Source organism: Sus scrofa, chromosome 7, assembly GCF_054392235.1.
Source record: "Sus scrofa isolate SSC_HxYL_T2T_F1_AM1 chromosome 7, Sscrofa_HxYL_maternal_Yorkshire_Landrace_v2.0, whole genome shotgun sequence".
NCBI classification, from domain to species: domain Eukaryota; kingdom Metazoa; phylum Chordata; class Mammalia; order Artiodactyla; family Suidae; genus Sus; species Sus scrofa.
In genome coordinates this window covers 60,851,110-60,874,772 of record NC_139389.1, presented here as the reverse complement: position 1 = coordinate 60,874,772, position 23,663 = coordinate 60,851,110, and the positions used below count along the sequence as shown (strand labels likewise).

The 23,663-nt window shown below is 50.1% G+C and overlaps 1 protein-coding gene across 4 annotated transcripts in view; it reads right to left on the bottom strand.

The window, feature by feature from the left end:
- AP3B2 (adaptor related protein complex 3 subunit beta 2) overlaps nucleotides 1–23,663 on the bottom strand; it is a 37,665-nt gene that overhangs the window by 5,653 nt on the left and 8,349 nt on the right. Inside the window, exons 2-18 of one of the 4 annotated variants that reach the window (XR_014810394.1) lie at nucleotides 21,676–21,751; nucleotides 21,450–21,524; nucleotides 21,078–21,173; nucleotides 16,072–16,232; nucleotides 15,776–15,842; nucleotides 15,493–15,675; nucleotides 15,102–15,385; nucleotides 14,824–14,878; nucleotides 14,393–14,464; nucleotides 12,389–12,451; nucleotides 11,914–12,046; nucleotides 11,529–11,638; nucleotides 9,430–10,380; nucleotides 3,025–4,791; nucleotides 1,109–1,227; nucleotides 547–655; nucleotides 77–200 (exon numbers count right to left, since the gene is read on the bottom strand). Coding sequence is in view for 1 of the 4 variants with exons in the window: in XM_021098890.2 (XP_020954549.1) it covers nucleotides 77–200; nucleotides 547–655; nucleotides 1,109–1,227; nucleotides 3,025–3,211; nucleotides 10,204–10,380; nucleotides 11,529–11,638; nucleotides 11,914–12,046; nucleotides 12,389–12,451; nucleotides 14,393–14,464; nucleotides 14,824–14,878; nucleotides 15,102–15,385; nucleotides 15,493–15,675; nucleotides 15,776–15,842; nucleotides 16,072–16,232; nucleotides 21,078–21,173; nucleotides 21,450–21,524; nucleotides 21,676–21,751 (2,091 nt within the window). In the remaining 3 variants the exon portion in view is untranslated. Of the gene's footprint in view, nucleotides 1–76; nucleotides 201–546; nucleotides 656–1,108; nucleotides 1,228–3,024; nucleotides 4,792–6,822; nucleotides 6,971–9,429; nucleotides 10,381–11,528; nucleotides 11,639–11,913; nucleotides 12,047–12,388; nucleotides 12,452–14,392; nucleotides 14,465–14,823; nucleotides 14,879–15,101; nucleotides 15,386–15,492; nucleotides 15,676–15,775; nucleotides 15,843–16,071; nucleotides 16,233–21,077; nucleotides 21,174–21,449; nucleotides 21,525–21,675; nucleotides 21,752–23,663 lie in introns of those variants that run through there. The other 3 variants (XM_021098890.2, XR_014810395.1, XR_014810396.1) reach the window with 3 other exon arrangements.

Genomic DNA, 23,663 nt, shown 5'->3' with positions numbered 1-23,663 from the left:
GGGGCTCTTTGGGGACTGGCTAAGGCTGAGTGTTAGCCTTTCTTTTCCAGAAGAAGAAGCCCTGTGGTCATCTTACCTCTCACTGCTCCTCCCTTTCTCCTCATCCTCATCCTGGTCTTCATTGTCGGACTCACTGCTGGACCCCCCAGAGCCGCTCTCACTGCTGCTCTTACTGTCCGATTCACTCTCAGACTCTGGGTCTGTGGAGGCAGGGATGGTCTCAGGTTTCCCTCCCTCATGTGCAGGGCTCCTGGGTGCCCAGCTTCAGACTGCACTTTTCCCAGCCTGCTCCTCGCCCCAGAGGCCATCCCAGATGAACAGGACATGGGGGGACCTGTATGGATAGAGACCTACCCAAGCACACACACATCTGGGCTGAGCAGTTCCTTAGGTGCATAAACACACCTTCAGGTGCACACAAGCAGGTGCACAACCCCTTGGACACGTGACCCTATAAAACAGGCGGGCGCACACACTCCAGTCAGCCAGCCACCAGGCACACACACAGGCAGGAGCACAGGGCCCCAGCTCTCCCCATCGTCTTACCACTGTCTGCGGACTCGGTGGGGCCGGACTCTCCCTCGGAGTCGGAGTAGAAGGGTTTCTCCTTCTCCTTCCTTTTCTCCCTACTGGAGCACTTGGTCCATTCAGGTACCTGGAGATGGACAGGGAGGGGGAGGAAAGCACAAGGCCCTCTTATCCTTCACCCTAGCTCTTCTCGGGACCCACGCGGTTCTGTCCCCAAGAGGAAATAATGGGGGAAGGAAAGGGACGCTGTCCACGGAGGGGAGGGTATGCTGCTCACAGAGGGGCCCTGCCAACAAGGAAGACACAGCGTGTAGGGAAGGCACAGGGATGCAGCACACGAGGCAAGGGCAGGGGGCAGCACAGGCTGGGAGAGAACACTGCACACAGAGCAGAGGGCCCACAGCACACGGGGGCAGGGGGACCTCGGTGTATTCGCCCAACAGGCCCACGTGGGTCTCAATGAGGGAGAGATCTTCTTCCTGCGTGTGGGGAGGGTGTCAGGAGGGCCATGCCCACCCTGCCAGGGCCCCCTGCTGTCTGTCCTCCCGCATGCCCCACTCAGCCCTTTGCCCCTGCTGACCTCCACATTGCGCACAGATGGGTCCGGGGCTTCCTCTGGCCAGTCTGGGAGCTCCTGGTAGCCTGTGGCCTTGGCATTGAGCAGGTGGGACAGTGAGCCCAGCTGGAAGTGGTCCCGGTCTGGGGACAGGGTGAGATCAGGGTGGTAGTGGCAGTGAGGAAATGGCCCGGGCGTTATTTCCTATCAGGATGGGGCAGCGATGCTGGTGGGAATGCCCAGCCAGACAGAAGGAGGCGGTGGACCCGTCCCCTAATGGCTCTTCGGCCCTGACTCAACCTCCAGGCCCACATGCTGGAATGACGGTTGTATGGCCCAACGCCAGCCGGGGCTGAGGGGCAGGGGAAACCGGGACTGAAGTAGAGGGCAGTGGGGAGGATGCAGGGCCCAGAGCTGCTGCTGGCCTGTCCGCCCAGGTTTGCCTGCTGGGGAGGCAGAAATGTGAATGTGGCTTCCCTTCCAGTGCAGCTGGGGCTGGGCTGCTGCAGAGCTGGGCTCAGGAAGGAGGCCTGCTTGGGGCAAAGCAACTGTGAATTCGGGGCTGGCCAGGCTGGGTCAAAGGGCGGGAGCCATGTCTGCTCAGGCCCTGGACTCCATGGGGGAGGGGTGAGCATTCCAGATGCGAGTGGGAGGGAGTCACGGCCAGAGGAGGGCAACACTGAGACCTGTAGCTGGGATGGTGCTGAGGAGGACAAAAGCACCGGCCCCTTCCTCCTGGGGGTTTTCACATCCTGCTCCACCCCAGCCTAGAATCTTCCTATACCTGAGACCCACGGCAGAGAAAACGCAGAACAAAAAGACATGCAAGAGGAGTTCTTGTCATGGTTCAGTGGTTAATGAGCCTGACTAGCATCCATGAGGATGCAGGTTCCATCCCTGGCCTCACTCAGTGGGTTAAGGATCAGGCATTGCCATGAGCTGTGGTGTAGGTTGCAGACGAGGCTCAGATCCTGCATTGCTGTGGCTGTGGTGTAGGCCAGCAGCTTTAGCTCCGATTCGACCCCTAGCCTGGGAACTTCCATATGTTGTGAGTGTGGCCATTAAAGCCAAAAGAAAAAAAAAAGACACGCAAGAGGACCAAGTTTTATGAAGGAGGCTCCCCTTCTGGTTAGGTTCCTGAGTCCACGGAGCAGAGCCGGTGGGGGATGCTTCTCTCAGAACCCTTGTTAGGGGAGAACAGCCCGAGAAAAGAGGGAAGGCTAAGGGCTTGGGGTCTGGGTTGACCTCTAGGGACAGCCCACTAAGCGCAGGCAACTGCTTTCTCAGGACTCATACAAACACAGCCCTCTTGGAGTTCCCACTGTGGCGCAGCAGAAACAAATCCGACTAGGAACCATGAGGTTGCCGGTTCGATCCCTGGCCTCATTGAGTTAAGGATCTGGCATTGCTGTGAGCTGTGGTGCAGGTCACAGACGTGGCTCGGATCCCATGTTGCTGTAGCTGTGGTATAGGCCAGGGATATAGCTCCAATTAGACCTCTAGCCTGGGAACCTCCATATGCCACAGACGTGACTCTAAAAAGCAAAACAAACAAACAAACAAAAAATCCCTCTCCTTTGTGTGGTGTTTCACTTCCTGCCTACCTGAGCCCTTAGGATGGTATACAGGGCCTGCTTGGGGAGGTGGGTGCAAAGGGAGAGGAGCCAGGAGCCCATCCTGCCTGGGAAGGCAGAGACTCAGGTGAGATGATGCTAGCAGTGCTTTTAAGGAGGTCAAAGAGCAAGCCCTGGGTGCTGCAGGATGGCCAAAGGGGCAGGCCAGCCGGCAGGACTAGCATTTTTCCAGAAGTCCTGGCCACCGGAGCCTGATGCCTGGCTAAGACTGAGACCTCAAGGGGAAGGGCTGGGTCTGGGGTGCCAGCCAATTCACCGTCCCCACCCCCAACCCCCGGGAAGGTTCCCCTTGATTTCAGCTCCCACCTTTGAAGGATGACTCCAAGACTGGGGCTGGTTTGGGCGCCAGGAAAAGCTTCTTGGCATGGCGGCTGAGGGCCCCGCCCTGCTCCGAAGGGACAATGAGCTGCCGGGTGAAGCGCGCTCGGTCTCGGATGTCGTAGTTCTGATCATACTTGGCCAGACTCAGCACATACTGGGTCAGCAGCTTGGTCTGGGGGACAAGAGGTGGGTCAACAGCCATCACAGAGGGCGGGGACGCAGAAGGTCTCTGAACCAGATTCTTGGTTTTTTGTGGGGTTTTTTTTTTTGTCTTTTGTCTTTTTAGGGCAGCATATGGAGGTTCCCAGGCTAGAGGTTGAATGGGAGCTGTAGCCGCTGGCCTACACCACATCCATAGCACCTCCAGATCCAAGCCGTGTCTGCGACCTACACCACAGGTCAGAACAGTCCCAGATCCCTAACCCATTGAGCAAGGCCAGGGATCGAACCCACAATCTCATGTGAACCAGATTCTTTAAGCCAACAGCTCCAAGCAGTGCTGTCCCCACCCCTCTTTTGCTCCCACCCTGCCCCCATGCCAGACCCTGAGTTTTCCTTACCTCTTCAGCCCTGAACCCTGACCCCCACTTTGAAAACTGTCTTGGGCCAGCAAAAGACATTGCCCTTCTGCAACCCTCCCTTTTGGCCCTAGATACCATTCTTCTCAGGTTTGTGGTCCCTGCTGCCCCAGGCCCACTCCTACCCAGTCCGGTCCAGGCTGGCCCAACCTCTCTATGCTTGGGTGCCACAGAGAGGAAAGTCTGCATTATTCTGCAAGACCTCAGTTTCCAGGCTCTAGCTTCCTCTGTCTGGTTCAGGGGAAACTAGACAACAAAAAGAGAAAGTAGGAACACATAGGAATCCCCTTGGCGGGGGCTGCCCTCATACCCCACTGAGCCACATAGTAGATTCAGAGCAGCCCAGGGATCTCAGAGGCCATAATCCCCCCCTAGAAGGTTCTTTGTGTGTGTGTGTGTGTGTGTGTGTGTGTGTGTGTGTGTGTCTTTTTAGGGCTGCACCCACAGCATATGGAGGTTCCCAGGCTAGGGGTCTAATTGGAGCCACAGCTGCCGGCCTAAACCACAGCCACAGCAACACCAGATCAGAGCCGAGTCTGCAAACTACACCACAGCTCACGGCAATGCTGGATCCTTAACCCACTGAGGGAGGCCAGGGATCAGACCCGCAACCTCATGGTTCCCAATCGGATTTGTTTTCACTGCGCCATAACGGAAACTCCCCCTAGAAAGTTCTAATGAGATCAGAACAAACTGCAGCTGCCTATGGGTTTGCTAAAGTCACATGGGATTCACAGTCTGCAGTCAAGGCAGCCATATCCCAGACCCCAAATCTCAATTTCTGCCCTGATCCTGACCTAGTCTAACTTGTCTTTACAAAATGACGGTGGTAGCCATCATTTATGGAGTGCCCTCTAGTGCTAAGGACCCTGCTCCGTCCTTCACAATCTAATGCAATCTCCACAACCCTTCTAGGAGGTGGGGGCTACTGCCCCCATTTACAGAGGAGAAGCAGAGTCATGTGACTTTTCCCAGGTTAAGGTGCTAGTCAGGGCTGCACCCAGGCCGGGACCCACCAAAGCTGGCACTCTACCTGCTTTCCCCCACTGCCTACATCCGTGGCTGCCCCCATCCAGGTCTCCATCCCTTTTGACCTAGACAATCAAAAACCACAAAGTAGCATTGCTGTCTGTGGCTGTGGTGTAGGCAAGTGGCTATGACTCCAAGTCAACCCCTAGCCTGGGAACCTCCATATGCTGTGAGTGTGGCCCTAAAAAAAAAAGACAAAAACAAAAACAAACAAACAAAAAAATTCACAAAGTATATCCATCCTGTGTCACCACAGCCAGAGTACCTGGGGAAATTTTTTTCTTTTCTTCTGTCTTTTTAGGGCCGCACCCTGGCACATGGAAGTTCCCAGGCTCAGGGTCAGAGTTGTAGCTGCTGGCCTGTGCCACAGCCCCAGCAATGTGCAACCTATACCACAGCTCACGGCAACGCTGGATCCTTAACTCGCTGAGCAAGGCCAGGGATTGAACCTGCGTCCTCATGGATACTAGTCAGCTTTGTTACCACTGAGCCATGATGGGAACTCCTGGGGAGATTCTGAGGGGTTGGGACCAGCAAACTGACTCTGAGGCCTTCCTGAGGTTTCTGGTTATTTGGTGTTAGATCAAGCCTTGGACATGGCTGATCCAGGTAACCTGGCAGGGGCATCGGGAAGATGTCCATGAGGAACAGAGCCCCAAGACGTTGGCCCAGAGTCAGAGCTACTGCTGTGGCAAAACTCTTGTGAGCTACCATGACTCCACTCCTTCCTACACCATGGCCCATGCAGACTTGGGTGGCCTCACATTCAGCTCAGTCCCTTCCTCTGTTGTGGCCCCTGCAACCCTGTTTTCATCTCAGATAAGTACTCCAAACCCTATACTCCCTAGAATGCCACCATCAAAATGGACTTCATCACAGACCTGCCTCTCCTTAGCCAGACCCCATCTCACCAGCCAAGGCTGGCAGATGCCCTTAACAACATATTTCATTATCAAGAGGCTGCTGATCTCCTTCCACAGACTTCCCAGCGGGCTGATCAGATCCTCTCTCCCCTCAAGTCCTTGACTAGTTCTGGAACGAAGTGTTCAGGATTTTGATCCATCCACAGTCTTTTTTCTTTTTGTCTTTTTAGGGCTGCACCTGCAGCATATGGAGGTTCCCAGGCTTGGGGTTGAACCGGAGCTGTAGCTGCTGGCCTATGCCGCAGCCACAGCAATGTCAGATCCGAGCCACGTCTGTGACCTACACCACAGCTCATGGCAATGCCACTTCCTTAACCCACAGAGTGAGGCCAAGGATCGAACCTGCATCCTCTTGGATGCTAGTCAGATTCGTTTCCTCTGAGTCATGATGGGAACTCTTGTCCACAATCTTAACTGCATGTCGACAACCTACATGAGAAGGGACTGCTCCACCCACCTCAACACTGCAGGATTTGCCTATAACAGGCAAACATCACCCTGCATCCATTATGGCATCCAGTCTGCAGCATCAAGACCCTCAACTCACCTAGCCAGTGTGTGTACAAGAATTATAGGCTGCTCAAGAGGACTGAGAAGAGGCTTCACTGCACTAAGAACAGAATAAAGCTCCCACTGAGCAGTGGGCTCCAGGTGCCAGGGAGAATTTTAAGTGGGGAACATTCATTGATGCCTTTTTAAGAACCTATGCCAGTGTAACTGCTACCTGGCAAATGCCTGTTAAATCATGCTGGGGAAAACAGCTCTTCAAAAAAAAGAATTAAAATACATTCTCACCTCACACACTACATTAAAATAAGCTCTAGATGGAGATGTGGCAGATGGACGCCAAAGTCCTCCCCCACAATCCCTGCCTCCGGATGCTCAGGCCTTGATCTCCACCCCCTTGATTGTGGGCAAGACCTGCGATGTGCTTCTGACTGATAGAACGTGGCAAAAGTGACTGGGGGCAAGAGGCAAGCCCATAATTACATTTCATTATACAAGACTCCAGCCTTGCTGGCAGACTGGCTCTAGCGACTTGTTTCCCTTGTGGCGCTGAAGAAATAAGCAGCGATGGAGGAGCCACATGGCGGGGAGCTGAGGGTGGTCTCCAGCTGACAACCAGCAAGAAGCCAGGGCCTTGTCCTACCACCAACCCTGTGATCAGAGCCTCCAGATGAGAGCCCAGACTGGACCGGCACCTCAGCTGAAGCCTCGCATACGAACCATAGAAAAAGGAAATAAACATGTTGTTTTGAGCTATAACTTTATGGCACTTTATTACACAGCAGCAGAAAACTAATACTGTGGATTTGAAAATACGAAAATAGGAGTTCCCGTCGTGGCACAGCAGAAATGAATCTGGCTAGGAACCATGAGCTTTCGGGCTCAATCCCTGGCCTCCCTCAGTGGGTTAAGGATCCGGCGTTGCTGTGAGCTGCAGTGTAGGTCACAGATGTGGCTCAGATCTGGTGTAGGCTTGCAGCTACAGCTCCGATTAGACCCCTAGCCGGGGAAACTCCATATGCCATGGGTGCGGCCTTAAAAAGACAAAAGACGGGAAAAAAAAAATGGAAAAAAATCTGGAGGAAATTATACATGAAAAATTTAATTGATCTGTGAATGTGGAAACAATTTGATAAATATAAGGCATTGGGAGGAAACAGAAATGAAAAGATTAAGGTATTAAAAAAGACATAAATTTATCAATTCTGGATGACTATACATAGGCACCAACCTTTTTAAAAAGCTACAGAGATATAAAATTAATGGTGATCTTTTCTAAGTGGTAGACCTATGGGTAATTTAAACTTTTTTGTTTTTTGGTCATGTCCATGATATGCGGAAGTTCCTGGGCCAGGGATTGAACTCACGTCACCACCACAGCAGTGACAATGCTGTATCCTTGACCCACTGAGCCACCAAGGAGCTCCTAATTTAAACTTTTAATTAATATTTTTCTGAATTTTCCAAATGTTTTATGATGAGCATGCATTTCTTTTATGATATTTAAAAAGTTATTAACTTTTTAAAAATACTGCAGAGCCTAGCAGAATCTTCCATCCACTGTAGAGGCCAGATTCTCCCTCCCATATCTCACCATGGCTAAACAGATTCTCCCTCCATATCTCACCAGGCATACGAAAGCAAACTCACCTCCAAAAGCATTCCAGGCAGTTGCCCCAAGTGACTATAACAGCTACTGCCACTATCACTGCCACCCCAAGCCCTGTCAGTGTGTCTTCTGTTAGAGGCCTTGTGGCTTCTGACCTAGAACCTGATTATCTGTTAAACAACAGAGGAGCACAGCTCATTGGTCATCTCCTTGGCCTCAGCCTGGGCCAGAATCTGAGAGGCAATGGGGATCAGCAAGTGGGTGGGTGGGTGGGGGATGGCTGAGTTGTTGTGGCCCTGTGGCAGGTCCAGAATGTCACCCATGGTACCGGGATGGGGAAAATTTCACTGGTGTTTTACACAGAGGGCCAAGGGCACATCCAAACCAACTCCCTCCTAGTAGGTCAAGAATTCCCCTTCCTCCACCACTCCCAGAACGGGCTGGGAAGAAAGAAAGAGAAAGATGGGGAGGGTGGGAGGGAGGAGGAAAGCTCTTTATTGAGTCAAAGAACTATTCTAAGGGGCCTGTGCCTGGAAGGACTGGCCTTCAGGTGAAGGGCATCTGAAGGTCAGTGACCACTTGCCTGAACGGATGATTCTGGGTGACCTGATGGGGGCTGAGACCTTGTGTCCCCTATGAGAGGGATTGAGCCATCTATACCTACAGCTCTCTGTGCCATCCTGACCACAGCTCTCATTGCTTGGCAGTTTGTGCTGTCTCCGCTACTTGACTATGAGCGTTTGGAGGCCAGGAAACATGTTTTGCTCATTGTCATTACCTCAGGACTCAGCTCAGTGCCGGGCATAATAGGCACTCAGGAAATGGACGTTAAATAAATTAATGAATAAATGAATATGTAGCTAGCAGTGACAACTTGGGGGAATGCCATGTGGCCGCCCCCAGGCTTAGGAAAACATGCTGACATCACCATTCTGGGGCTCAGGACGCTGGCTCAGTCCTGAGCCTGTCAGACGCCCCCCCACTTGGGTGGCGACCCACTCAGGCCGCTTCAGACATTCTTCCCACTTGAATAAAGGAGGCACACAAATATTTGCTTTATGATGAAGGCTTCCCCATGATGTTCCTTCTAATAACCCCCTCTGTCTCCAATCTGCTTCCCCCACAATAAAGACACCGCCGACCCAGCCCCTCATTGCTTCCACACAACTGCCATCCCTTCCAATGCCTGATAAGAGTCCCAGCACGTGATGGCCCTGCCTCCCTAGTTTCAGTCCTCTGGGGCCCATTTAGCCACCATGGATCAAAGAAGCCGCTGAAGACGCACAAGTGCCACCATTCAAAGACTCCATGGGATGGCAAAGAGGCCACCTTCAGGCCAGCAGGGACATCACAGTCTCCAGGGGATGGCCCGGATGCTTTGCTCCAAGGGTTGGCAAACTCTTTCTATAAAGGGCCCAAGTAACTATTCTAGGCTTTGCAGGCCATGTGGACTCTGTTGCAACTACAACATCCACTGACAATAAACAAATGAATGAATGTGGCTGTGTCCCAATAAAATTTTATTTACCAAAACAGGCAGCAGGCCAGATTTGGCCCATGGCTGGCAGTTTACCAACCCCTTTCCTTCCTTCCATCCTCCCCTTTTTTCTTGCTTGCTTGCTTTTTAGGGATGCATCCATGACATATGGAGGTTCCCAGGCTAGGGGTTGAATCAAAGCTGCAGCTGCCGGCCTACATCACAGCCACAGCAATGTGGGATCCAAGCCGCCTCTGCAACCTACACCACAGCTCACAGCAATGCCAGATCCTTAACCCACTGAGCGAGGCCAGGGATTGATCCCACGTCCTCATGGATACTAGTCGGGTTTGTTGTTGCTGAGCCACAATGGGAACTCCCGACACATGGCTGGTAGTCTACCAACACTTTTCTTGCTTAACTGAATGGGGCAGTGAGTGTGGGAACTGTCATGGTGCTTAGAGTTCCCAGTACCTTTAAAGCTCTGCACATACGCTTTATTCCTTTCAGAATCTCTTGAGACCACCCCAGAGGATTCAGGACACTCAAGAGGCTTTTCATATCCTGACATTCCAGTTTGGCTGAGCCACGTCCTTGGCTACAGAGCCTCTCATAACCTTTCACCTTGGCAGTGACAATGGCTGACAATATTACCCAAGCCTCAGCAGAGATTTGCCTTCTTATCTCTGGCACAGACTGGCATCACCAACCTTTGGGAGGAAGTACAGACCACATCTCCTGGGACACATATTCTCCCATAAGTGCCTGTCACTGCTGGCCCCTCCCCTGGACTCCAGTGCTCCAAAGACAGCAGGTAGGGCAGATTAGAAGTCAGAGCCCCATAGGAGAGCTTCTTCATCAATGGCCACCATCCCTATGACAGGACCTTGAGTCTCCAGAGTAGCTGCGGACACTGGGGGAACACGGGTTACCTGCACAGACCAGCCACCTACCCTGAATTCTCTTTCAGCAAGAAGAGCTGGAGTTCGCGCCTACCTGGTGAGAGCCCACAAAGGACTGCCTGCATCTCTCAATTGGTACCTGCTTAGAGTTGGTCAGATAGAGCTTGGCTGCCAGGTTGATGACTTGCAGCTTAACAATGTCCTCCTCTGCTGTGAAGGACTTGGCCATTTTTCTCAGGACATCAGGTGCAATCCTGGGGACGTGCTCACAGTACTCGCCAATGAGCCACAGGATGCTGGCTCGGGCCATGGGTACCTGTGGGTGTGGGAGAGGGGACAGGACTGGGGTTAACTTGAGAAGCGGGGTGAGCACATGGCCTGCCAGGGAACTGGCACTCCTCCCATCTCTGCGGGCCTGATGTATCATGAGATTCTCTGGCAACGGGAGTGGGAGGTATTGGGAGAGAGATTAAAAGGTGGGCATTTCCTGAGCAGCATTTCCCCTCTTCCTTAGGATTTCATGAGCACGGGCAGGGCCATTAAGCCCCAAATTCAGTCGCAGTTTGGAATAAAAGACTGATTTTCTGGATCCATCGTACCCTCGATGCTTTACCGCCATGTTATTCTTCCTGAGTCTTCAGAAATGCCTTGTTTGAATGTTTCAACTTGGCAGCACAACACAACTTGGCAGTCCGACACAAAAACACAGGATTTGTCGATCAGCTACCTTGGGCCAGAGAAAATTTGAGTGGCGGTACAGGCTGCAGAGCTCAGCAAGGGACCCCACAGGGAAGGTGAATCAGGGTTACGTGTCTCCTCTTTTCTCCCCTTCCACCAGGAGACCTTTCAGAGCCCGTATGGAAGGTTTGGAAGTTGATTTTTATTAATGCTAGTGATTTCTTACATTTTTTTTTCATTGAAGTATAGTTGATTTACAATGTTGTGTGAATTTCTGCTGTACAGCAAAGTGACTCAGTGACACATATATTCTTTTTCATATTCTTTCCCATTATGGTTTTGTTTTGTTTTTCTTTTTGTTTTGTTTTATTCTGTTTTGTTTTTTTAGGGCCACACCCACAGCACATGGATGTTCCCAGGCTAGGGGTAGAATCGGAACTGCTGCTACTGGCCTACACCAGAGCCACAGCGACTCGGGATCTGAACCACGTCTGTGACCTACACCACAGCTCACCGCAATGCCAGATCCTTAATTCACCAAGTGAGGCCAGGGATCAGACCTTGTCTTCATCAAAACCTTGTCGGGTTTGTTACCACTGAGCCAGGATGGGAATTCCTCCATTACAGTTTATCACGGGATATTGAGTAGTTACAGTCCCCTGTGTCATACAGTGGGACCTTGTTGTTTATCCATTCTGTACATAAGGCTAGTGTTTAGTTAGAGAGTCTTAAAACCCTGGGGGGTAGCAGGGAAGACCTTGGGGTGGGGCAGGGCTACTTCCTCACCTGGATGTTGTCTGTGAGTTTTGCCAAGTGTTTGATGATCTCTCCGTGTTGTGCCGGCTGCATCTGCAGCAGCTTCTTAATGACGACCACTGACTCTGCGACCACAAGCTCTGTGGAATGGGAAAAGAGCCCAGGACGGTTAGATAATCACGGATACTGCACAGACATACCTGCAATGCCTTCAGACCCTTGGCACTCTTCCTCAAGCTCCTGTACATCTCCGGTGGCCTTCGGTAATGTAGATGCATGGGGACACTAATTGAGACAGATGAACACACATCGTGTCTGGACAGACAGGTAGATACCCACTGGCCATCAGAGTCAGACATGCAGGCGGATACCCACTAGACATCAACATTGGACATTCAAGCAGACAAACACTGACCATCACGGTTGGACAGCAGCTGCACTAGGCCGTTGAGGCAGGTGTCACGGACCCGGCCTATGTTCGTTGCACAGCGCCCAATGGCCTGGATTGTGGCCGCCACAAAGTCCTTGTCCATGCTGCGAATGTAGGTCTGTGGGACACCACAACAGAGTGAGCCCCCTGCAGGTGGTGTCCCCTCAGGCTTGACTCAGACATGACTCTGCAAACTTGAGGGTGACCTTTGGAAAGCTGTTACCCTGCATGCAAAGACTCATCATGCCAGAGATAAAACTCTGGGAAAGGGAGGGACGCCCTCACCCATCCCCAAGCCAAAGCCAGCAGAAGGCACTGGGAGGGACCCAAAATAACAGCTTCTCCACTTTGGGCTCATAAGAGAAGGTTTGACCCATCAGGACAGTTCTCACTGAGCGCAAGGAGCTATAGGGCAACTCTGGTGGGCCCCTCTGGCCATCAGCCGGCCCCTGGCCTGTACCTGGAATTCCCGTAGGACAGTGGGGATGTTGGTCTCATTGGCCAGGTTAGTCAACACTTCCAGCTGCATGGAGGCAGAAAGTGGGCAGAGTGGTCAGTGGGCTTTTTGTGCTCTCATAACCCTTCATTCCAAACACACACACACACTTCACTGACCAGAAAACAATGCTCAGATAGGACAGTCCTGCATCATCCTTAGACTGATGATGAGGGAACTGACAGATCCCAAAGCTTGTCCAAAATGCAGGAGGACCAGTTTGCTTCTTATATACATATATATTTTTTGTCTTCTGTCTTTTGTCTTTTCAGGGCTGCACCCACAGCATATGGAGGTTCCCAGGCTAGGGGTCTAATTGGAGCTATAGCTGCCAGCCTACGCCACAGCCACAGCAACACCAGATCTGAGCTGCATCTGCGACCTACACCACAGCTCACAGTGATGCCAGATTCTTAACCCACTGAGCGAGGCCAGGAATCAAACCCACAAGTCCATGGTTCCTAGTTGGATTCACTTCTACTGCACCACGACAGGAACTCCCAGTTTGCTTCTTAAATGGACCCCCTGACAGAGTATGCTTACAGTGGGAGCATGTCACCTCTCCCCTTCTAGCAAAAGTTAACATCTCCTATTGCTTCTAAAATAAAGACAAACATCCATCCCACGGTCTATAAGTTTCCAAATGGCCTCACTGCTGCCACCTCTGACCTCTCATGCTTCTCCTCCTGACCTTCTGTGCCCAGCCACACCGGCCTTTAGCCGGACTGCTCCCGCCTCATGGCCTTTGTACCTGCTGTTTCCTCTGTGTGGACACCTCTTCCTATTCTTGTCCCTGCCTTGACCTAGAGAGTTCATGTTCATTTCTCAGGCCTCAGCGCAAGCCTCGCCTCCTGTAGGAAAACTTCCCTGACTTGAGACTAGGTCAGGTCCTCCGATTTATGCTCGTACAGCTCTCTGTACTTGTCTTTCACATTCTGTTTCACAAATGGATTTTTACCTGTGCTCTGTGATCAGCCCTCACTGCCTCCTCCAAACCCCAGCTAGACTGTAAGTGCCACAAGGGCAGGGTGCCTGATTGGTTTGCAGTCCTAGATCTAGCTGGGGATATGCAGGAGATGTTCAGAAGGCTTAGGAGGATTAACTGTTGCTGAAGGAAGTCACTCAATAATGAGGCAGAGAAGGGATGGAAAATGGATACGAGCTCCTGCCACCTTGCCTGTGGATGTGTGTCTGCGCTACAGCCTGGAGGTAGGTGTGTGGGGCCATAACACTGTGGAAAGAAGACAGAGTCTGCAGCGGGGAAAGTGTGAATTTGGAGTCTACATACCTGACCGTGAGTAGTTACCTTACCTCCCTGAGTCTACATTTTTATGAAGTGGAGATAATGTACACTTCCTGAAGTGATTATGAAAATTAAATGACTTCGGAGTTCCCTTTGTGGCTCAACGGTTAACGAACCCGACTAGGATCCATGAGGATGTGGGTTTGATCCTTGGCCTCTCTTAGTGCGTTAAGGATCCAGCCTTGCTGTGAGCTGTGGTGTAGGTCACAGAAGTGGCTTGGATCCTGCATTGCTGTGGCTGTGGCATAGGCTGGTAGCTGTAGCTCCAATGTGACCCCCTAGCCTGGGAACCTCCATATGCCACAAGTGTGGCCCTAAAGAGCAAAATTTAAATTACTTTAGTCACCATGCTGTATAGTAAAAAATTGACAGAACACTGTAAACCAGCTATAATGGGAAAAAAATCATTATATAAAAATAAATAAATTACTTTGTATGTGACAAGTGGCAGGTGTCTGACAGGTTCTGGACAAAAGACAACTCCTTTCACCCTGTCCCCCCACCCCTCCCATTAGCCTGGCTTCCTGAGCAAACACTTCCGGCTGGAGCAGCAGTGAGCTCAGCCCTAGAAATAGGCGCCAAGGTGGCCACTGTGGGTATATGAGTGGGTGCTGGGGGTGAGGGTAGGGGCAGAAAGGCCACAGGCACTTCTGTCCATCACTCACCTTCAAGATCTTGATCTGGGTGGGGTCAGTGGACCTGATGTAGAAGCTCTTCAGGTACGGCTCAAACATACCCTGGCACAAGAGAGGCAGCCCCATAGAACTCCACCACAGCCTGAGACCCGCTTCTCCCTCAGGGCATCCCACCACCTCCTGACCCAGGGCTCAGTGACCTTCCCGCCCCTCGCTCTCCTCCTCTCTTCAGTTCTTCCCCCTCCCCCTCCTCACATCTGACTGCGTCTTGCTTCATCAGGTTTTCCTTCCTCCGTGGCCCTAGGGACCCAGGCTCTGCTTCTCCATCTGCATGTAGAGTCTCCCCTGCTATGCTCTGCACAGCCAAGGTTTTCCCCCCATCCTGTCCTTCCCCAGTGCCCCCCAGCCCCGCAGGGCACCCCCACCTTGACTTCCAGGACAGGCCTTGGTCACTGACTCACCCGACGCTTGATGGACATGGTCGCCACATTCTGGAGCACCACGTACTGCACTTCGCTGTGGAGAGGAAGGTCAGAGGTCCCTAGGCCCCTCGGACGGGTCAAGGGGCGGCAGGTGGGGAGAAGGGAAGGGGGCCAAATAGGAGGGAAGAGAGGACCGGCGCGGGGAGGGCACCAGCTGGAGGAGGCAAGACCAGGGTGAGTGCTGGGCGCTAGTGGACTCGAGTGGGGGCCTGTGTTGAGCTCAGGGTGGGGAAGAAGCGGGCGGGGCGGGTGCGCACCTGTGGCTGCGCAGCAGGCGCACGAGGGCCTTGGCAATGACGCCCACCTCCGCCTTGGGCGCCAGGTGGAAGTAGAGCTGCGCCACCGCCATGACCACGGCTGCGCTGCGGCTCTGCAGGAGCGGCTTCGTGTTGCGCAGCAGCAGCCGGTGGTCCGGGTCCATGACATAGGGCTTGCGGGCGGGCAGCGTCGTGGCAGCCGCCTCCTCCGACCCCGGGCCCTTAGCCTCGTCCTCCTCGGAGCCGTAGAAGGCTTTCTCAGGATTCTCCTCCAGCAGAGATTCCTGGAGGCAGGGACAGGTGGGGCAGTGGGCATCTCCTCCCGGAGACCTTCCGAACCACTCCACCTGGGTGAGGGTGTGGGTCCTGCCTGGGGGTCTGGGCCACTCACGTTCTGGGTGGGGCTCAGGAACTGCGTGCGGGCGTAGCGGGTGAGCATGCTGATGATGACCACCTGGCCCCACTCCTCCACGTCGATGAGCAGGTTACAGAGCTTCCGGTAGTTCTTGTGGATCAGATCGATGCGCTCTGGGCACACCTCCTCAAAGGCCATCACCACGCTGCCCGCCACCAGCTGGGGAAGCGACAGAGGCAAGGGCGCATGAACAGGAAGGACAGAAGGGCCTCTGCCTGACACCCTTCCACCACCCATCCCTGTGTGGCCCTATACGAACCGTAGTCTTGTCAGCCAGAAGCTTCTCAATGACTTCAATCAGCTGGTCCTTCTGGTCAGAATCCAAGCTGAGAGAGAACGTATTGAGAGGTGCCCTCATCTCCAGCTTTCCCAGTACCTGTCCTCATCCCAACCCTATTCATAAAAAGGTGGGAACCACTGCTGCCAATGTCCTCCATCTCCATCAGTTCCCCAAACTTCCTTAAACCATCTGAAGAGTTTAAGGAAAAAAAAAAAAAAAAGGCAGCCTGAAAGATTTGGGAGAGGCCAGGGGTGGGCTGGGGCCTTGGCGTATACCTGTAGAGCTTAGGGATGGCATGGGCCGCCGTTTTCCGCACATAGGGTGACATATCCGAGGCAGCTTCCTTGATGGCCAGCATCATGATGGGTACTATGATGGGCACACGGATGCTAGAGAGGACACGAAGGGCACTGGCACGGATGAGCTGGTTGGGGTCCTAAGGGCAGAGATGGAGGCAGAGCCATGAGAGGGCAGCAGGTGGCCTGATGGGAGAGGCCACACATATGGAACTCACTGTCTCTGGTTAGCACCAGCTCTGCCTTCCCTGCCTCCCATCCTGAGCCTGGATGATAGGCTACTTCTGGGCACCTGGGGGGCGCTGCCTGAAGGCTCTGGCTCTTGGCCCCAAGCAGAAATCTGACACCTGAACAGATGTGGCATTGGGCTGCTTCACTTTCAGGAAGAGTGACAAATTTTCAGAAGTTCCTGGGAACACCTCCTATTCCTTAGGGGTAGGGGGTGAAGAGGAAGGTACCTCTGTGCTGGAAGGGACTGCCAGCAAAGGCAAACTGGTCTTTTTTTCAAAGAATTTATTCTTACATTCCTCTCTTCCTACTTCTCAAAAGCTGCTTCTCTCCTCCCTCTCCACAAGAAAAGAACATTTTAAAGAGAATAGGTGTGTGGAGTTCCCATCGTGGCGCAGTGGTTAACGAATCCGACTAGGAAACATGAGGTTGCAGGTTCGATCTCTGGCTTTGCTCAGTGGGTTAAGGATCCGTTGTTGCTGTGAGCTGTGGTGTAGGTCGCAGACGCGGCTCGGATCCTGTGTTGCTGTGCCTCTGGCGTGGGCCAGCGGCCACAGCTCCAATTCAACCCCTAGCCTGGGAACCTCCGTATGCCATGGGAGCGGCCCTAGAAAAGACAAAAAAAGAAAGGAAAAAAAGACAGTAAGTATGTGAGCCCCTCCTATTTGCTCTTATTGCATCCTACAGACACCTGAGAAGAGCCTTAGACACAGGTAGTGTAATCATGGGATTACAGTAGCAGCAGCTGCAGCCATAAATGACTGTCTTGGAAAATGGTGAACAATGGGAGAGGTGCTGGAACACAAAGGGAAGATGCTACCTTGACTTTCTAAAATGGACAAAGAAGATTCATAGAATTACAGGTGAAAATGATGGTAATCCCTTTTAAAATTCCAGAATTGGCTTTTAAATAGATAGTTTTGAAGAACTTATTTAAAAAGCAGGAGTCTATATTCGAGTCAGATGATATCACATTCACTGCTAAAACCAAGTTCCTTTTTTATTTTTATTTTCTTCTGTCTTTTTAGGGCCCCACCCATGGCATATGGAGGTTCCCAGGCTAGGGGTCGAATTGGAGCTGCAGCTGCTGGTATATGCGACAGCCACAGCAACGCCAAATCCAAGCTGAGTCTGTGACCTACACCACAGCCCACTGAGTGAGGCCAGGGATCGAGCCTGCATTCTCATGGATGCTAGCCGGATTTGTTTCTGCTGAGCCACGATGGGAACTCCATAGATTGCTATTTCTGATGTAGGCTTTTGTTTCATTTAGTATGTAAGCATTTTAAGAGAATTCATGTCTATTTTTTATCTCTGATAACCATAGCCCTTTATACATAAAAGGTGTTAAATTTTTTTGCTGTTAAGATCCTTCCTAACAGTAAGAGAAAATACCAGCTGACTGCATAGTTAGGTGGACCCATAATTTGGTTAAATGTGGTGCTTGAGGAAGATTTACTAACAGATCACTGTCTGCCTGAAAATGGGACTCAAGTCCATTGCCCTGGTCTGAATAGTCTATCAACATCTTGGAGGAAGACACAAGATCAGGAGGACAAAACTGAGATTCAGAATCACCCTGGCTTGGAACCTATGCTAAACCTATATCAGCAAATATAGTAAGGGAAGTTCCTGTTGTGGCTCAGCGGTAACAAACCCAACTAGTATCTATGAAGATGCAGGTTCGATCCCTAGCCTGGCTCAGTGGGTTAAGGATCTGGTATTGCTGTGAGCTGTGGTGTAGGTCACAGATACGGCTCAGATCTCACATTGTTGTGGCTGTGGTGTAGGCCGGCAGTTGCAGCTCCAATTTGACCCCTAGCCCGGGAACCTCCATATGCCACAGGTGCAGCTCTACAAAGACAAAGAAAAAGAAAGAAAGAAAGAAAGAAAGAGAGAGAAAGAAAAAGAAAGAAAGAAAGAAAGAAAGAAAGAAAGAAAGAAAGAAAGAAAGAAAGAAAGGAAGAAAGAAAGGAAAAAAAGAAAGAAAGGAAGGAAAAAAAGAAAGAAAGGAAGGAAAGAAACATAGTAGGGATTCACAGGGGATTCAAGGGACCAATTGCATTAAGACAGGGTATGGAGAGGCCTAGATTCTGCTTGCCAACTGGAGGTTTGTCTGAATTGAGGCATCAACATCAGCAGGCTGCAGAGCAACACAGCCTCAGCCTGGGCTGACAGAAAAGGCTGGTTCAAAAAGGACATCCTCCCAAAGAATAACAATAACAAAAAGAGAATGAGTTTTAGAGGAACGCATAACACACTGTTTACAAAACAATATCATACCTTATTTAGGAAACAAATAAATAGTAAGAGAATAAATACATGCATATGAATAACAGGGGAAGATGCATGGAGGCTTTGGCTGATAAACCTTTCATTTCTCATGCTGGGTATATAGTCATTTTATTATCTTTATATCTTTTGTGAACCTGAGATAAATTTTTTAATATTATGGCAATAGAAGTTTCAATACAATATAATGTGTTTTTTTGTTAATTTTTTTTTTTTGTCTTTTTAGGGCCACATGTGAAAGTGGCATGTGAAAGTTTGTAGGCTAGGGATCAAATTGGAGCTGCAGCTGAGGCCTACGCCACAGCCACAGCCACAGCAACGCCACTGAGCCACATCTGTGACCTACACCACAGCTCGTAGCAATGCCAGATCCTTAACCCACTGAGCAAGGCCAGAAATTGAACCTGCATCCTCATGGATACTAGTTGGGTTGGTTACTACTGAGCCACAACGGGAACTCCAACACAATATAATGTTTTTTTCTAAAAAAAAGCTATAATCACTTCATACCTTTCAAAATGGCTATCATCAAAAAGGCAACAAAAGACAAATGTTGGCGAGGATGTAGCGAAAAGGGAACCCTCCTACACTGTTGGTGGGAATTTAAATCGGTATAGCCATTGTGGAAAACAGTATGGCGGTTACTCAAAAAACTAAAAACAGGAAGTTCCCTTGTGGTGCAGTGGGTTGAGGGCCCAGCATTGCTGCAGCTGTAGCACAAGAGGGTTTGATCCCTGCCCTAGGCAACTTCCATATGACGCAGGCGCAGGCCAAAAAACTCCCCAAAACAGAACGTTCGAATGATCCAGCAATTCCACTTCTGGGTATATATCCAGAAAAATGAAAATACTTATTTGAAAAGAGACATGTACCCCAATGTTCATAGCATTTTTTACAATATCCAAGATAGGGAAGCAACATAGGTGTCTAACAACAGATGAATGGATAAATAAGATGAGACATATATATAAAAGAATGAAATTCTGCTATTTGCGACAACGTGGATGAGCCTGGAAGGTATTATCCTCAGTGAAATAAGTTAGACAGAGAAAGATAAATACTGTGTGTTTTCCTTTATATGTGGAATCTAAAAAATAAAACAAATGAATGAATATAACAGATGAGAAACAGACTCAAAGATACAGAGAACAAACTAGTGGTTACCAGTAGAGAGGGGAGAGAGGAGAAGCAATATAGGACAGAGGATTAAAAGGTACAAACTACTATATATAAAATAAATAAGCTATCAGGATATATTGTACAGCACTGGGAATATAGATAATACTTTATAACTTTAAACAGGGTATAATCCATAAAAATATTAAATCAATATGTCAAACACCTGAAACTAATATGACATTGTAAATCAGCTATACTTCAATTAAAACAAAAACAAGGGGAGTTTCCATCATGGCTCAGTGGTAACAAACCTGACTAGTATCATGAGGACGCAGGTTTGATCCCTGGCCCTGCTCAGTGGGTTAAGGATCCGGCATTGCCATGAGCTATGGTGTAGGTCCCAGATGTAGCTCGGATCCCGAGTTGCTGTGGCTGTGGTGTAGGCTGGCAGCTGTAGCTCTGAATCAACCCCTAGCCTGGGAACTTCCATATGTTGTGGGTGTGACCCTAAAAAGACAAAAAAAGGGGTGGTGGTGGATGGACTGGAGTTTGAGGTTAGTATATGCAAACTATTACATGTAGAATGGATAAGCAATGAGATCTGCTGTATAGCACAGGGAACTATACCCAGTCTCCTGGGACAGACCATGATGGAAGATAATACAAGAAAAAGGAATACATATAAATATAACATATAAATGAAATATAAATATATTTATTTATGAATATATAAATAAATACATATATGAATGATGGGGTCACTTTGCTGTATAGTAGAAAATGGCAAAATACTGTAAATCAACTATAATTTTAAAAAAATAAAAAGAAAATGGAATGACCTATCCCTATGTTCTCTGTGCTGATCCTGGAATCCAATTTCCTTATCTGAGGATGCTCTCCTGCTTGTGGTTTTCTTCTTCATGGAGCTCATTTGTTGTCAATAAATGACTTTGTCCTCCTTACCAAATTTCAGATGAGGAGGTTCCAAAGTCACTGTTCTCAGATACCTAGGCCCAGTGGGCCTGCCAGTGGCAAGGCTCTGACACCCAGAGGTGAGGAATCCAGGTCAGCAGCTCCCCTCACAGAATCCTGTCTTAAGAAGACTGATGTCTGGCTGTGGGCCACAATTCCTTTACACCAGGGCAGGAAGGGTCAACTCTCAGGGGCTCAAGTGGTCCATGTTTGAGGCAGCCTTTATCAGAGGCTGCCCTCATTCTGACTCTCTCAACTTTAGGCAAGTTGGAAAGGGCCTCCAGAGCTACCCCTACCCCATTCCCACAGGCTCACTCCTCCAGTATAGTGCCAATGAGGCTCGGACCCCGGGGAGGCAGAGTGAGGCCTCTGACCTTTAGGCCACGCTGGAAGGTAGAGATAGACAGCAGGGCTAGGTCTTGCTGCTCCTCCGCGTAGCGCACCAGATACACGTAGACAAGCTTCTTCACCTGGGGAAGAGGCAGTTTCTCAGCAGGGACTGGTGCCCCCACCCAAGAGATGTCATCACCCCAGCTGAGTTCGGTCCATGTGCAAAGCATCCTCCGGGTACCCTGAGCCACATCTAGTTCGGGGACACGTAGTCAGTGTCTTTTCCTGGATTAGGGACATTTCAAAGCAGATTGGTGCCCCAGGGGCTGGATCGTTCTCTTCCTCACCCCCAACCACCTCCAGTTTATTCCTGGTGAGGTGGGCACGAAAGACCCCCCGCCCCAGGCAGTGCTCACCTCTATGTTCTTACAGGCCACGTTCTTCACCACAGCAGGAAACAGGTCGGAGGCATTCTTTCCCCGGGCAATCATCTGGGTGGTGGGTCAGGGCAAGGGGAGAAGAAGAAGGTGGGAGGCCAGCACTCAGTACAGGAAGGTCCACGAGGAGCCAAGAAGATCTGCTCTTTGATTCCCAGACCCCTCCCCCAAGGTAAGCGCCCCCCACCTCCGCTTCCCCCCTCACCGCTACAATCCTCTTCATGGCCTCTAGCTTGAGGGAATCCTTGTTGGTGTCCAGCATCTCCTTCAGGTCATCATGCCTGGTGGGAGACACAAAAGGTCAGCTGAGGACACAATGGCAGGGGCTGGGCTATCAGTCAGTAGGATCCAGGCAGGAAGAAGGGCCATGGGCAGGGAAGGCTCAGGCAGGACCCAACTACAAGAGGAGGTGGTCAAATATAGATTGGGGGACTTGGGGTCAGGAGAAACACGTGGGCCCAGCCAGATTACGATTTGAGTTGTATCCCCTTCAAAAAAGATATGTTGAAGTCCTAACCCTGAATATCTCAGAATGTGACCTTACTTGGAAATAGAATTGTTTTGTTGTGGTAAGTTAGAATGAGGTAATACTGGAGTAGAGTGGGTCCCTAATTCAATTATGTTGGGTTTTTTTTTTTTTTTTTTTCCCTTTTCTAGGGCCACTCGCATGGCATATGGAGGTTCCCAGGCTAGGGGTCTAATCGGAGCTGTAGCCGCCAGCCTACGCCACAGCCACAGCAACATGGGATCCGAGTCACGTCTTCGACCTACACCACAACTCACGGCAACGCCGGATCCCTAACCCACTGAGCAAGGCCAGGGACTGAACCTACAACCTCATGGCTCCTAGTCGGATTCGTTAACCACTGAGCCACGTCGGGAACTCCTATGTTGGGTGTTCTTAAAAGAAGACAGCCTTGTGAAGAGGCAGAGATGCAAGGAGAAAGCCTTGTGAAGACAGAGGATTGGAGTGATCCATCTATACCAAAGATTGCAGGAAACTCCTAAAGCTAGGAGGGGGCAAGGGAGGATTCCCCTACAGGTTTCAGGAGGAGTCTGGCCCTGTAGACACCTTGATTTTGGATTTCTAACTTTCAGAACTGTAAGTCAATACATTTGTTGGCTTAAGCCACCTAGCTTGTGGTTATAGAAACCCTGGGGAACTAATAGAGCCAGGAGACGAGAAGATGGATTTGGGGTGGGAAAGGTAAGCACCTGCCCAGGACATGGCCAGTTGGATAGACGAGAAGGACCTAGATCCAGGGAAAGGGAGGGGGTGTCAAAACAAGAACAGAATGCCCTGGCTTCCCCCCCTCCCAGGGTGTTCCCAGAATGATCTGATTCCAAGGACTGGCCTGGATGAGTCCCAGATGCTCCAGAGTCTGTTGAGATGGCCTTACAACAAAGGCTGGACCTATCACTCAACATTTAACTGTCATTCAAATAAGTTATAAAACCCAAATGGGAGAAAGAAATGAGGAATAAACAACCCCTGGCACATGGTGGAGGGGAATAAAGGTATTCCTTAAACCAATGTATAAATTCCATGCAATGGCTGTTGAAATTTCAATGGAGGTCTTTTGTCAAAGGTTGTTGAGACAGCTGCTATGTGGCAAAGAATTTAACTTGTATTTTAAATCGCAAAATAAATCTCACATCTGTTTTATAGTTATTTTTACATATGGAAGAAGGGTAAATTACAATTTTCAAGGCCATAAAATTAAACGGTAATATGATGGCAAGGCTTAATTATTTAAAATTTTGGTATATAAAAATAAATTTAAGGGAAAAAAATAAGGCAACTGTATTCGTTTGCTAAGTCTGCTTAACAGTACCACAGACAGAGCAGCTTAACAATCTAACCTTATTTTCTCAGATTCCGGAGGCTAGAAGTCTGAGACCAAGGTGTCAGCAGGGCTGGCGTTTTCTTAGGTCTCTCTTCTTAGCTTGTTGTTGGCTGTCTTCCTATGGCTTCACACAGACTTCCCTCTATCTGTCTTTGTGTCCAAATTTTTCTTCTTATAAGGACACCATTAAGGTGGATTAGAGCCCACCTTAATGACCTCATTTTAACTTAATTACCTTTTTATTTTATTTATTTACTTATTTTATTTATTTATTTTTTCTGCTGTACAGCATGGGGACTAAGTTACACTTACATGTATACATTTTTTTTCCTTCCTTTGTTTTAAT